Source organism: Chelonia mydas, chromosome 10 (assembly GCF_015237465.2).
Source record: "Chelonia mydas isolate rCheMyd1 chromosome 10, rCheMyd1.pri.v2, whole genome shotgun sequence".
NCBI lineage: Eukaryota > Metazoa > Chordata > Testudines > Cheloniidae > Chelonia > Chelonia mydas.
Window position 1 is genome coordinate 1,693,761 of NC_051250.2, and position 13,909 is coordinate 1,707,669.

The window sequence follows — 13,909 nt, forward strand, 5'->3', positions numbered from 1 at the left end:
ACTCTAGAGCTCACAAGTCCAGGCAGTAGCATGCGAACAGAGGAGGGCGAGAGAATGCCTGGTGAAGCCAGGGGGCTGACTGGAGGTGAGTGGCCACAGCATGACAATGCCATCTTTATGTGTGTCCCTGGGCCTGGCCTGAAGGAGAGAACTGGCAGGAGAGATGTGGTGTCAGACCAGGTTCAGGAAAGGGTTTGAGCATAGGGACGCATGGAGGAAGGGAGGCCAACCCAGAAATGGCAGTGAGACCCCGAAGGGAGAAGTTAGTCTGTGGCCAAGGTGGAGCGAAGTGGAGAAAGGGGAAAAACAGGGACTATCGCAAATATGAAGAAGGGGCAGGCTTATGAGGTGAATCCGAACCACATGCCTTGGGTAGCAGGCACCAACCCCTCACCTCTGAAGAAAGCTCATACAACCAAGATGCATGGTAATAAATTTATTGTATTTTATTACATTTTCCCACTTTTTCCACTTAATTCCAATTCCTTGTATTCAAAACTCTTCTTTCTGAAAGAAAATGATCTTTTAACATAAAAATATAAATTCTGCATATTAAAAGTGCATACACCTCGAATAATAAAACATACAAATAAATAATAAAAGGCATCACAGTCTCATGCACTTGTCCTCAAATAATTTAAAAGTTTTTATGGTACAATGTTCAACGCCAAGTAAAGACAGCCTGCTTTCCAGATTACTGTACAGTTCAAAAACATTAAAATACAGAAGAGTATCAAAGGTAGGGTGATCCCCACTGCCCAGTGTCAGCGTACAGTGATATGACATGCAGCTTTTAGAACTGTAGATATTCCAGTGTAAAATCTGAAATTTGGTGACCAGAAGAGAAACTGCATTTGTAATGGGACTTAAAATTCAATTTTAACCAATGGTGAGGCACAGTTGGTGAGCAAACCTGTATACTCTGAAGGCCAAGTGTTCTAGCCATGTGTAGCCTATATACCCTGGTGTTTAATACTACCCAAGGCTGTATAGCACCTAGAAACATTTCCATATTGCATTGCACAAATGCTGCATCCTAACACAAGCTTTCTTGAAAAGGGTTTGTGCTGCAGGACCTTAAGAGTGGAATAGAATGTATGTTTGCACCTACTTTTAATCTGTGCCATTTAAATACTATTTGCAGGTATACTGGATGTTAGTGGCTTTTTAAAAAACCCCGCTAAGCTTTGAAAAACCGGAAAGATACTGTAGGAATCTTCATTTTACCTTTGTTCTGCAAAATAAAGCTCCCAGTGGTAACAAACGCTTTATGGTGCTTTTATTAAGAAAACCATGTAGTACTTTCATCTCACCACAGATTAAAACTAAATTTTAGTTGCCTCCACAGATAACATGAGATACTGCCAAATTATTTCAGAGTCGTAGGCAAATGACAGCAAAGATAAAGAGGATTACAGTAAAATGATTTGGAATGTCATTTCAAAACAAAAACGTTCTTTATAACTGCTTTTGAGCTGAGAAAAAAAGGGTCCTGGAACAGATGCCACAAAGAAATGGGGGCGGTAAGGATGTCCTAGATGTGACCAGTGACTGACTGGATTGTTGGCGATGGAAAAGATGTCTGTATAAGAGGGAATATCTCTTATCGGGGTCACACTCAGTTTTCCAGAAAAATTATAAACACATTTCATTGTGGCTCTTCAGTTTTCCGTACTAAAAATGCCTAATCCCTCAAGAAGTCTTGAAACCCATCTTTGAATTAAGAGGGCACAGTCCCTTAGACCAGCTGTTCAACCTCCTAGGGCACCTGTACCAAGCTAAGACCTCAGCCAACCCCATGATGCTCCCATTAGGCCGTGCATGCTCTACCAACCATGGAGTCTGCACTCACACAGGACTGAGGCTTGGTGGTCATAGCCTGGGGTACACAATGGATTGTAGACAGCCAGTGAACAGCAGGGCCTAGGACAAAAGCTTATCATTCAGGGAGGAAACTAAGATCCCAGTCACCAAAGCCTGCTGTGCCAACGTAGGCAACATGCCAATGGCTGGTAACCACTCCCTGAGAGACTGAAATTCTACAAAAGCTCTTTTAGACTGTCAACACTGCTACGGGTGACCTCCTTGTCTCACAGCATGATGTACAGAATGGGTCATTAAAACCAAATAGAAAGTGGCAGGCTACATACAGAACATAACAGAGTCAGGCTATTCCGGTTAAAAAAAATCTATAAAAAACCAGTTTGTTCTCATTTCAACACTTCAGATTCCTTTCTGACTTTACTCTACACTGCAGTCTTGTCAATAATCCAAAATTCTGCAAAGGAAAGAGAATCAAAGATGTGCAAATAAAGCAAGAAACCAGATACATGCTCCTCTCTGGTGCTTGATACTTTCTGTGCTGACATGCAGCTGCACTGGGACTCAAAACCAGAGACCCAGAGTCTACCTAGTAGCTTGTGATACTGACAGTGCAATCTCTAGTTTATCTTTAATGCTTGCATAGTTAATAAGTGCATGCAGTCAGGAAACAGCAAGAATTGCCATGCAAAAATGGTCTTCATTTCCTAGGAAGAATAGTTGGTCATGCTCAAATTTCTGTTGTGACAAGGAGACAGCTCTGTGTGTAGAGACTGGGGAACTTGCAGTGGGCCAAATGGACTGTAATTAAACTGGTAGTTTTCTATCTAAAGCATGTGGTTTTTGACTTAGCCATACAGATCGCATAGAGTTTTAGAGTTAAAAGTTTGTACATCCATCCAAAGTGAGCCACCTATCACACTTACAAAGAATTGTAGGCACCAGTTTGTCTATCAAATGCAAGTAACACAAAGTACAAGGTGCCTCTATAAATACATTTCATTTAAAATGTACTTATAGTTAACATACTACTAAATACTACCCATAAAACCTTGCCCAGAAGGGTGAAAATAATTTCTTCAGATGGCTCTAGGAAGAATCTAGCTACGGAATGAAGGCTCAGCTCTTCCGCAATCAGAAGGCAAGACATCAGGATTACAAGCGAGTAACTAGAGACATTTGAATCTCCACAGTTTAAGAAATGAATTCATTCACACCAGGCCCACCCAGAGATGGTTATAACCATCTATTAAGCCCTTCAAGATGACTAACTCTCACCCTTCTCCTCCAAGGATTGTGTGGCTTTGCTGGAAGTTCAAAGACAGAGCTAACACTGGAATTCCCTACTCAAAGGACTCTCACATCTAGTAATTTTCTCTTCCAGTTTACCAGTCTCTGATCTTACAGGATTCTCACCTGTGAGCTAAACAAGCTGGAGACCAGACTCGACCCCACTAAAGGCTACACTGGCAATTCAACAGAGGCCCAAAGGCTGCACCTGACTAATAAAATGGAGCAGGATTACAGCCACTTGTCTTTAATTCAGAAATGCAGGCATGAAGACTACAGGACACAGCATACAAACCCATGAGATCAGAATGGCATCCTCGGTCCTGCCATCCCCCCAGGTTGCATCTCCTCCACATTAGGTATGAGCTGCTCTGGGAGCCAAAGCTAAATTAAGTTACTGTAAACCAGGTACAGATAACTGCTTCAGGGCAGTCCAAGACCTTTAAAGGACTAAGACAGAAACCCCTGCCAGACCTGGCTTTTAGGACTTGCAAAACTCACAGCCAAAGGGACCCCGTACTGGGTTTACCCCTAATTTAGCATTGCTCTGTTGAGTTGGACAACAGCACACACCAACTGCTTCCCCTTCCTCTCATCTTGCAGGAAGGAGAAAAGGTGGATTGATGGGGAAGTGAGGGAAAGAGATTGAGATGTCCCTCCTCCCCAAATCTCCTCCTCACTGGGAAGCCTCCAAAATCACGCAGATGGCCCAGAAAAATCTGCTCCCCATAACTGGTTCAGTTAGGGCTAGCAGGACAGATGCTTGGCCTAGATGCATATTCAGGGTGGTTCTTTTCTGGTCAAGCATCACATATCCCCAGAATTTCACATTCTGTCTGCTATCAACAGAACCCAAGGGCAGAGGATGCAGAGAAAAGCAGCGAACGACCATCACACTTTCCAGACAGTTTTGTGTTCGGGTTTCATCTGCCCATAAAGATACAGCTCCAGTTCTAGTTACTGGTAAGAGTCATGGCCATCATATTTTACTCACTTTGCCCAAAGTTGTGCACTTTATGAGACCAGCAACAGAAAACCACCGCCCTATATAAACCGAAGTGATTTGCTGTATGGCTCAGCCTGCCTAGTCAAAAATATACTGCAGCAAAAATAGATATGAAGTGCAGGCAGTCTGCCACAGGAGAACAAACGTCACTCACTCTGAGAGATTTCGTTATTATACTCTTCCCTAGAAATGAAAATTAATGGGAAGAGGGCGATATTCTAAAAACTTCAGATGGGCGGGATTGACCAGACGTAAGTGTCCTGTGTATCATAGTTCCTGTTTTCAAAGGCGCAGATACCAACTCGCATTGGACAGTTTGCAGAAGAGGAGAGGATTTTGGAGCTAGCAGGAATTCCCAAGAGGGATTATTCGCAGACCCCAGAGAAAGATTGGAGTTACCTACCAGAACGGGGCAGTTTGGCTGTTTTTGATCTTAACTATTAGAATATTTGGCAACAATAAACTTCTTGTTCCCATTTTGGTGCTGCAGCTTATGTCTATATAGCAAACTCACCGCATGGTACTGGCGCATTGGATTAGCATTGGTCTACAACACAATCTCAAGACATTGCTGCAAATTTGCTTCAATAAGGCAGTGAACACAAGTAGTAAAGCTACCACTTGGAAACCCTAAATCAACTTTCAGCTGTATGTAATACAGGACTTGCACAACGAATGAGTGCACAAGAGGGGAAAGCTATTCCATAAGGTCACTTTGCACAATGCCACCTCATTAGAAAGTGCATCAAACTAGGCCCAGCCTATAGTGAGATGTCGGACCATGTTAGCACTGGCTACTGGAAAGGTGTTTCTGCTAGAAGAGCTGTCGCAACAAAGGAGCTAACATGGTTTGCGCTCTCAAGACGACAAAGCCTTAAACTAATGCTTCAATATCAGAAATTTTAGGTAGAAATTTACAACTAGAGGAATATGCCCAGTAACTCCTGCCTGTTTAGGAAACACGGTACAAGAAACAAAACAATCCAGCTTCACAAATTAAAATAAATTTTCCATGCTTCTCGCCCCCTTTTTGCTCCATTAAGTGTGCTATAGGAACAGGAATGAATGGAGTCTATGGCCATGTTTGGGTTTTAAAACATAATCCACGACATGGAAAGTCAGGTAGAGTACAGAGAAGTGTTACAGGCTAGAGCGCTGCTTCTGGGTATCAAGAATGCTTGTCCTGCAGAGCACATGGTCTGGACTGGATGGTGTGGGTTACACTGCACATGGGTTCATATTCACAGGTTACACAGAGCTTTGTGGTATGCACAATCATGTATGAGGCCGTATATGCAAGTCTTGTGTATTACCAAGATGAAGCTACCCTGAAAGTAAATTTCTCAACAGCTTGTTGCAGATGAACTAAGTGTAAGTGATCAAAGAGCAGCCACAATCAGTGACCTGTGAGCAACTTGCCCACGAGGTTCAAGAGAGGAGACTGAACTGGATATTTAACAATAACTGTTTGTTCCAGGGTCATTTGTTACTGAAATACTGAGCAGGAAAGGTTAATAAATAGGTCTGTCCACACACTAAGCTCACAGAGCCAGAAGTGTTCATGTGACAGGCAAAGAATTAATGTACATAATAATGTAAACTGGAGATGATTTGTGCACACAGTACAACTTGGCTATTATACACCACTTATCACAAAACACAATTCCATACATGAAGGACAGTTTGTTGTTTTCTTAAAATGAGAATGCAATTCATCATCATCATCATCTCATGAAATAAAAATAGACAATGCCACATGTGTGTCAAAGGACTTGAGGGAAGAGAAGCCACCTTTCAAAGAGAAAGTGTGTGCAAAGATGTTGCCGATGTAGTGTTTTAACCTTGACAGAATTTCCCAAGGACAAGAAACCAGACTTGTAAGATACTGTTGCAGCTGGACTCATCAGCAAGCATTAGAAACATAGAATGAAGAGAAGAATGTGGGACTACACTATTAGTCCAAATACAACCCCGCAGCATTTTGGCCTGGCCACACAGAGATGCGTTGAAACACACTCGGAAAATGCAAAAAGGCAGCAGAGAACATGTGGTTATCTATTCACTTCTCCAGCAGATAGAGAGATGCCACTACAATGAAGCATCTGAGCATGTGTGTGAGAAAATGCTTCTCAGGGGTTTAACGATAAGGGTCCTACCAGCTTCACTATTATTCAAGACTCAGAATTCCAGCTGTCTTTCTAGGCATTGTAATAATCTTTCACCATGAATATTTCACAGCTAATGGCTGGCAACTGACTAGTCATTTTCTCTGTTGCTTAGGTAACACTTCAAAGGAAGAAGGAAGCTAGAGCAGACAGTGGAGTCTCCAGATATGCAACAACAAAAAATTAAGCCTGTTGGAATGAAAATATGAACCTGTTCTGCACACACATACATGGGAGTACCTTTTGGATCTGTCCGGTCACTAATGCTAACCCTCCTATACTGGCTGAGTATATACCTGAGAAACAACATTAGTGTTGAGATATTGCCCTTTAAAAAGCTTGAAAAATGGGGGACTGGGGAGAGCACAAAGAAGCAGCAGTCTCTCTTTTTCACAGTTCCCTTAGCATCTTCTGCAGCCAAGAACCAGGCCACACATCAACACAGATGGAGCCTGCTTAGACTAAAACCAATGGAATATTAGTTCACAGTTCTATAAAGCACGCTAGTTACAGTATAATGGAGTCACAGGTTTCAAACCTGGTGTCTGAAGAAAGTTGTTGCATTTTTCTATAAAGAGACTGTACAAGTGCTATGGGACAGTTGTGTTTATATTCTATGACTCCAGCTGGACTTCACTTGGTATCAATGCTGGCCAGCTGTGGCTATTTGGTTTGATGGCAGAATCAAAAGGCGCTTTACCAATTTGCAGTTAAGTTCTCCTCAAACACACATTAGGCACATAAACAAAGAAACAACAAGAACTCAGCATAAATTAGCTCTCAGCAGGAGAAAGAAAAACACCTGGATTGCAGCATCTCACTGAGGTTTCGGAGAAGGCCGTGCAGACATGTGCATGCTGGAAGGTAACTTTTTCAATGACTTGTCAGCAGCCTGTTTGTCACTGGAAGGAGACTGCGCTCCGGGGTCTAGCTGGGAAGACTTGGATTTGCGGCTGGACAGCAGAGAATGTTTGCTGGATGTGGCATCTTTTGGGGCAAGCTTCTCTTTCACAGCAACCTTGGTGTTTGCATGAGAGGATGGTGGGAGGCTGCTCTTCTCCGACTTGTCTTCTGCCACATTTTTACTGCCTGGCTTGGAGGAGCCACCTGCAGTCTTTTTTGAAAGCATTGTTGTCTTCCCCAGATCAGCCGACCGTCGGGTCTCCTTCTGCCTCAGGGCTGATTTGAAGAAAGACAGCCCTTTATCTTCCGACTTACTGTCCCTCTTTAAACCTGAACGCATGCTGATGCTTGGGGACCTCAGGCTGGCCATAGAGGAGCTCCGCACATGCTTGCTGTCCATTGCTCTGCTCTCGCTTCTAGGCTGGCTTATCCGAGGAGAGCTAGTTCTTGAGCTAGAATTGACACTGGTCTTATCCGAACCAAGGCTTACCTTGGAGCCCTCCCTGCTGAGGCTTCGGTCTGAAGTCCTGCTCTTCCCAGCAGAGGGCCCCCGTGTCACTGAGCCCGAAGTAGTTTTCTTGGCAGCTGTGGAGGATGGGGAAGAAACTGACTTGTGTTTCTGTTGAGCCCATGACAAAGCAGTTTCCTGGAGTTTGGCACCAGATTCCTTTCTAGCCTGGCCAGAAGCAGGAGATGCATGTCGCCCACTAGTCCTGGAAGAATCTGTCTTGCTTCTGGAACGGGAAATCTTCTGAGAGGTCTTTAAAGGAGGGGCAGAGGCAGAAGAAGGGTGAGAAATTGGGGATTCTTGGCTAGACAAGACTGTCCTTCCTTTCCTCAAACTTTTATCTGGCTCAGAAATGCCTTTGGAGCTGGGAGCTTTCTTGGGGGTGCCATCTGCCTTCTCAGAGAGCAGCCCTGTCCCACTGGGGGCTTTCACCTCTTTGACTGGAGAGCTCTCTACAGAGTCACTCTGATCCACAAAAGCAATTTGATTGTTGTTATCAAAAGGGTCCAGAGCCAGATGGCTCCTGTCTGCTTGCACCGAGCTTTTCCCATACGGGTCCATGAAAGCAGAATTCGATTTCCTTGCAGTAGATTCCTCTCTGAATAACCCTTCCATGACAGCCAGAGGGGCTCTGCCCACAGTCCTATGTTCTTGCCTCCTGCTGCTGTCGCTTGATTCTGGGTAACTGCTGGAGAGATTCCTTAAGCTGCCAAAGCAGGAGGTGGACACTTTATCATCAGCAGCCTCCCCGATCTTCTCCAGTGTCGAGGCAGAAGTGCGCACAGGTGAGTCTCCAGGGAAGCGTGAAGGAGAGTTGGAGCGCATCTGCAGCTTTGCAGACAGCGACCAGGATGGCCGGACGCCATTTTCATTTACTGCCAGAGGGCTGGTGACAGAGGATCTAGAAGACAAGCTCTGACGCTGGACACTTCTTACAAAGGGTCGAGTCGAGAACCCCCCTGCAGGGGAAGAGAGCAACACTTACTTTTGTAACTCAGAAAGCTAAGCCAGCAGCACATAGAGAAATCCTGGAGAAGCAGGGTGCGGCCAGCAGCTATTGGGATATTTGTAAAGGTGAATCTGCTAGCATTCTCTTTCCCGGGGAAATGAGAAGATCGCGCCCCATGCGTGCTTTGAGCATAGCAACACGACACCAGCAGTTCTCATACTGTGGGTCAGGACCCCAAAGTGGGTAATGACACCACTTTAATGGGGTTGCCATGGCTGGCTTAGACTTGCTGGGACTCAGGGCCAAAGCCCAAGCCCCACCACCCGGGGCCGAAGCCGAAACCTGAGGGCTTTAGCCCTGGGCGGTGGGGCTCAGGTTACAGGACCCTGCCTGGGGCTGAAAACCCTTGGTCTTCGGCTTTGGCACCCCCAGGACAGCAGGGCTCGAGTGGGCTCAGGCTTGAGCCCGCCTCCTGGGGCCATGTAGGAATTTTGTTGTCAGAAGAGGGTTGTGGTGCGATGAAGTTTGAAAACGCCTGCTCTACACTAAACTCACGTGGAGTGTCAGTCTGATATTGCTCCCCACAAACATGGAAGAACTTAATTCTCAAAAAAACAAAAAACCGTTTTCTAGAGGGGCTGGGCACACGCTGTGGTTTCCACCTTACATTTTCTTCCTCTAAAAGGCCCTCTATGCTGGTTCCCACACTCCCCAAAAGGGCAGCCCATCAGTGCCACTCAGTCTCCTAGCACTCCTTGATCCACTGTCTGTTGCTCCCAGAGGCTGGGGACACTGCCTGCCTGCCTCCCGAGCACACCCTGCTCAGCTTAGGGAGCCCACTCCCAGGGCTGTGTGCATTCTGCTGCTATCCTAGGAGAGAGTCTGTATTGAGAGGAAACACTGGATCCACAGACCGGTTTTGATTTTATAACCCCCTGCCCACACTGTGTGCCGGAACGCTCACCATCATCTTCACTCCGTTCACCAGTCAGCTCAACTGATTCCGAAAGCGAGGCCAGAGACGTGCGTCGTGAGGAAGCTGCTGAGGCGATGCTGGGCTGTTTGCTGCCAGGAAGCCGGCTCACCCAGTGTTCACACAGAGAAGAGCTTGTAGAGCCTGCAGAGGGGTCAGGGCACTGAGATCAGACCAGCAGCATGTGGCCAATTACAGATCACACACCCCCTACCAAGGCACTGATTGATCACAACCAAACAACATTCCTACCATTAGGATTCAACTCTAACTCCCAGAAACCAGAGCTGTGCCTACACGACTGCAATGTTCTGACTAGCTGAAGCAATAACTCCACCTTCACGTCACAGGGTTTGGCCCATGAAGTGAAACTCTTCCTCCAGCAGCATGTGAACGGCAGCAAGACTGCCACTAGAGCAGAACGCAGCCCAGGCTGCCACTCAGCCCCACGGCAGCGATCCTGACCCTGCCCGACACCCCTGTGCCTTCGCTTCTACCCGACCCCTCAATGGATGGAGTCACTCCCTTCAGCTGACTGACTGGCTGGCTGCATTTGGTTGACTTAGTGAATTACTGAGATTCTACCAATGACAGACCAGGTTATATTTATACCATATCACTGTAATTGGATGAACAAACTAACTTCAGACTGGTTAGCTTTAAAAAAAAACAAAAAAAACCCATTTTAATTGAAGAATAATGTTCCGGCAATCTGACTGGCTGCTACATATACAAACATCCAAATCAAAATGGGCTCCAAGACTCACCTATTTACTCTTTCCCCTTCGCTTTCTCCCCTTCATATTCAACTTTCCCCTTACTATATTCTTCAACTCGCAGCCCCTCAGAGGTGATATCCCCCTCTAACCCTGCCCCACCCCAGTGCGTGCACACGTACCATTTCCCTGGAGGAGATTTTTCTTCCTTTTGTGGGAAGGAGGGGAGAAAAAAATCAGTCTCCCTTTGTGGCTATTAAGTCTCCTGAGATTTCTTTAAGGCCCTGCCCATATCACATCTTACCCATGATTTTGTAACCAGTTAGAGGCACAGCCACTTCAACCAGTTACGAACAACCCTTCAGTTTGTGGCCAGGGGGCATGGATCAACAGTCATGTTGCACTCCCCATCGGTACCTGGCCTGGGCCAGGGAAGCTAACGATCCAACCAGCAGCCCAAATGTGGTGATGCAACCTGGGTACAGGGCACCTGACGCACGGTGCACACACACTTAGAAGTAGTTTGTTTGTAGGAGTGCATTCTGGGAAGAGGCTAAGCAGCCAGCCTACAGCAGGGAGAGCATGCCTGGAGAACATGCAGGTGGAGCTGCCCCAGGGACACATGGAGCTGTACACGTGGACTGGCCTCCTATCAAAAGGGGACTGACCAAAGCCCTGTATACACAAGATCAGCGTGCCCTAGATAAAAAACAGAGCTGAACTTGATCCAGGAAGGAAGCCCCGTGCCTCTGGCAGGGTGAAGGGACAAAGCTGAGCGCAGTAACTGAACTGGAAGCTCCTTGGGCACGGACACTAGCCAGGTTGGTTACGGTTCCCTCTGCACTGAGGAGACCGAAGTCCGGCCAGCAGCGTTTTTATCTCTGTGGTACAAGTGCCTGTGCATTAGCTACAGGAGTGGGTCCCCCAGAGAACAGAGCCAGTGCAAGAGCGGCAGCGGAAGAATTTCCCAGCGTCTAGAAGAGGCCTCAGTGGGAGCAAACTCAGGCCAATGCTCTAGGACGGCCAGAGCTTGGGCTGTAAGCTCTTTGGGAGCCGTCTCTATTCCTGCCTGGTCAGCACAAGCTGAAATCATCACTAAGAACGGGCAGCCACAAGGGCTAGCAGCACAGCTAGTGAGCTACGCCAGCTCCCTGACCACTCCCACAGCAGCCCTGTGCACCAGGGGCTGACGAGGAGTGAGACACAAGGCTGATCTGATCATTAAGCTAAAGCCCTTCCTTCAGTTCTATAAGAAAAGACCAGGTAAGTTCCTTGACCAAGCCAGCACAGCTTTACCTGCCACAGAGCTGTTAGCTGACCACGATGGGATCGTCGTGCGCCTCTGGTAGAAGAGGATATAAGCCGTCTGCTTGCAGACTTCATTTTCTGCCAGCTGCAGCACATCAGTATCATCGAAGCAGTACCACAAGCCATCTACAGAGTTCTTACAATATGCTGTGAGAAAGAAGAGTGTGTTAGAGACCTCACAGCACCAGGCACCATTCACTTCATTCCTGCCAACCCAGCAGCCAAATCCACTGTATGACAAACTGCAAGTAATCTCTTCCGCTACCACAAGCTCAGTTAGACAAAGTGGAGAAGGATGGATCACAGATTTATTATCCTGGCTACCCATACTCTGAATGGCCAGCAGGAAGCTTGCTGAAGACACCAGAGATGTGCATTGCCCACATGCCGGTGCCTACAGTTGCCCCATGCTGTCCAGAGAAGGGACCCCTGCTTTGGGGCAGCTCTATTTGTTTTATTTTCTGTTTGTGGCATTTTGCCTCTGTTGCTGTATTTTGTCTCTTAACTGAACCTATTCAGAACGATGCAGGACTATACCATCCAGAGAACACACACAGAAGGAATGGCATGTGTCTCATCACTGGGCTGGGAGTGCACAAGCACAGACATTGAAAGGTGTTAAATTCCTGTCTCTCGCCAGCTGTTCCTTAGAGCTACATAAGGCCACGCAAGTAGGGATCTGCTGGGATATGCACACACATAGCTGAAGCATCACCACATCACATATACAACACAAACTCTGGTGGCAGGCGAGCACTGAACAGCATTTTGTAAGATGTAAGGAGGGTTAACTTGACTGTCCAGTCTAAGGATTATGGCTTGTTAGCATTTTTATCTACAAAAAAAGCAGTTAGGATGACTGGGAGAAACTAATTTTTGTCAGATTTGATTGTAGTTTCATCTAATGTGTAGCTCATTTCTAAAACCCTATTGGCACTCCAGACTCAGGCAAACTCCTGTCAGAGTCAAACAGGGCTTTAAGTACCTACCCAGTAGCCCTCATCACCATGTACTCCAAGCACCTAGAGTTGGAGTCCGCTATTTTACTGTGTTTCTAGAATTACTGGCACTAGAAGAAGCTGTCCTACCAAACAGCCTGTGCACGTGTGAAGGGAGTTTGGGCCTACAGGGCATTGTTCCAGTTCCCTGTAAGCAGGTCACAAAAGGCCATAAAAACACACCTATAAAATTGGACACTAAGTGGCCCCTTATTAGCAGGCTCAGGGGAGCCAAGCTAGATTCCTGCAGGTTTGGGAAGGCGGCATATTAGTGAGGCTACAGAGATCCACCCTGGAAAGTGCATCAGTCTAAAGCTGCAGAGCACTTGCCTGTATAGTGCCCTCCTTGCATAGTGCCGTGGTGATTGCACACAGCATACAGGTCATAGACATAGTCCTCGGGATCCCTTCCAAGACCGTAGGGTCGTCTCCATGGGGACCAGTGAGACGGCAGACTCCAGCTACTCTGACTGCGTTTGACGACGTGAGGGGTCATATCCAAGCCGGTCAAAGGGAATTTGACCATGTTTTGAAGTTTCATTCTTCGGTCTCCTTCCTGTTTAAAAGGAAATGTGTGTTACAATGGCAGGGAGGATCCAGAGCTTGAGGAGAAGAGGAATGCATGATGCAGAAGCACACAGTCACACCGTAAGGGACTTCTCTCTGCAGCTCCTCTCTCCAGAGGCTACTGAGCCACCAACACAGCAGCAAGAGAAACTAGAGCAAAGTTCCAAAGCCGAAAGCGGTTATGGCAGACAGAAGAACGCACAGGAAGGCAGGCAATGCCGACATGTTCCGGTGCGCAGTAAATGCGGCTTTGAACCGCAGTGTCAGTTGTGTTGAGGAACTTTGGTTTGCACAAGAACCACAACTTCAGGTGTCAATACAAGCCCATCTAGGATATTCATACTTCTAGTGAGCACAATTGGCCACTTGGGGACAGTATTCCATTGCAATGCAGCCAAAAGGCAAAGTGCTAATCAACTGCCTAGCTTCAGAGGCTCAGTAGTTTGAAAGCCCATTTTTCAGTGTTCCTTTTGGAGTCTCCCACTTCATGCACCTGTTTCTTACCTGTCTAAACCTCTTTAGATGTATGATGAGAACATCAGGTAAAGTCCATAGGCTCAGTGTAATACTCCCCTGCTGCAGCTGCTTGCAATGGGGGCAGCGCCATGCATCATCTGGAGCAAGCTAAGAACAAGGAGCATTAGCAGCTGTTAGCTGGCAAACATCTCAATTAAACCATTTACCTACAGCCATTGCTCACTTATG

The 13,909-nt window shown here is 46.5% G+C and overlaps 1 protein-coding gene across 2 annotated transcripts in view; it reads right to left on the minus strand.

The window, feature by feature from the left end:
* Positions 1-421: 421 nt before the first annotated feature.
* Positions 422-13,909, minus strand: part of USP31 (ubiquitin specific peptidase 31) — a 62,240-nt gene continuing 48,752 nt past the window's right edge. Inside the window, exons 12-16 of one of the 2 annotated variants that reach the window (XM_037910362.2) lie at positions 13,709-13,828; positions 12,968-13,193; positions 11,628-11,786; positions 9,607-9,759; positions 422-8,652 (exon numbers count right to left, since the gene is read on the minus strand). In XM_037910362.2, the coding sequence (XP_037766290.1) occupies positions 7,100-8,652; positions 9,607-9,759; positions 11,628-11,786; positions 12,968-13,193; positions 13,709-13,828 (2,211 nt within the window). In that variant the 3' untranslated portion in view covers positions 422-7,099. The remainder of the gene's footprint in view (positions 8,653-9,606; positions 9,760-11,627; positions 11,787-12,967; positions 13,194-13,708; positions 13,829-13,909) is intronic. The other variant, XM_037910363.2, reaches the window with a different exon arrangement.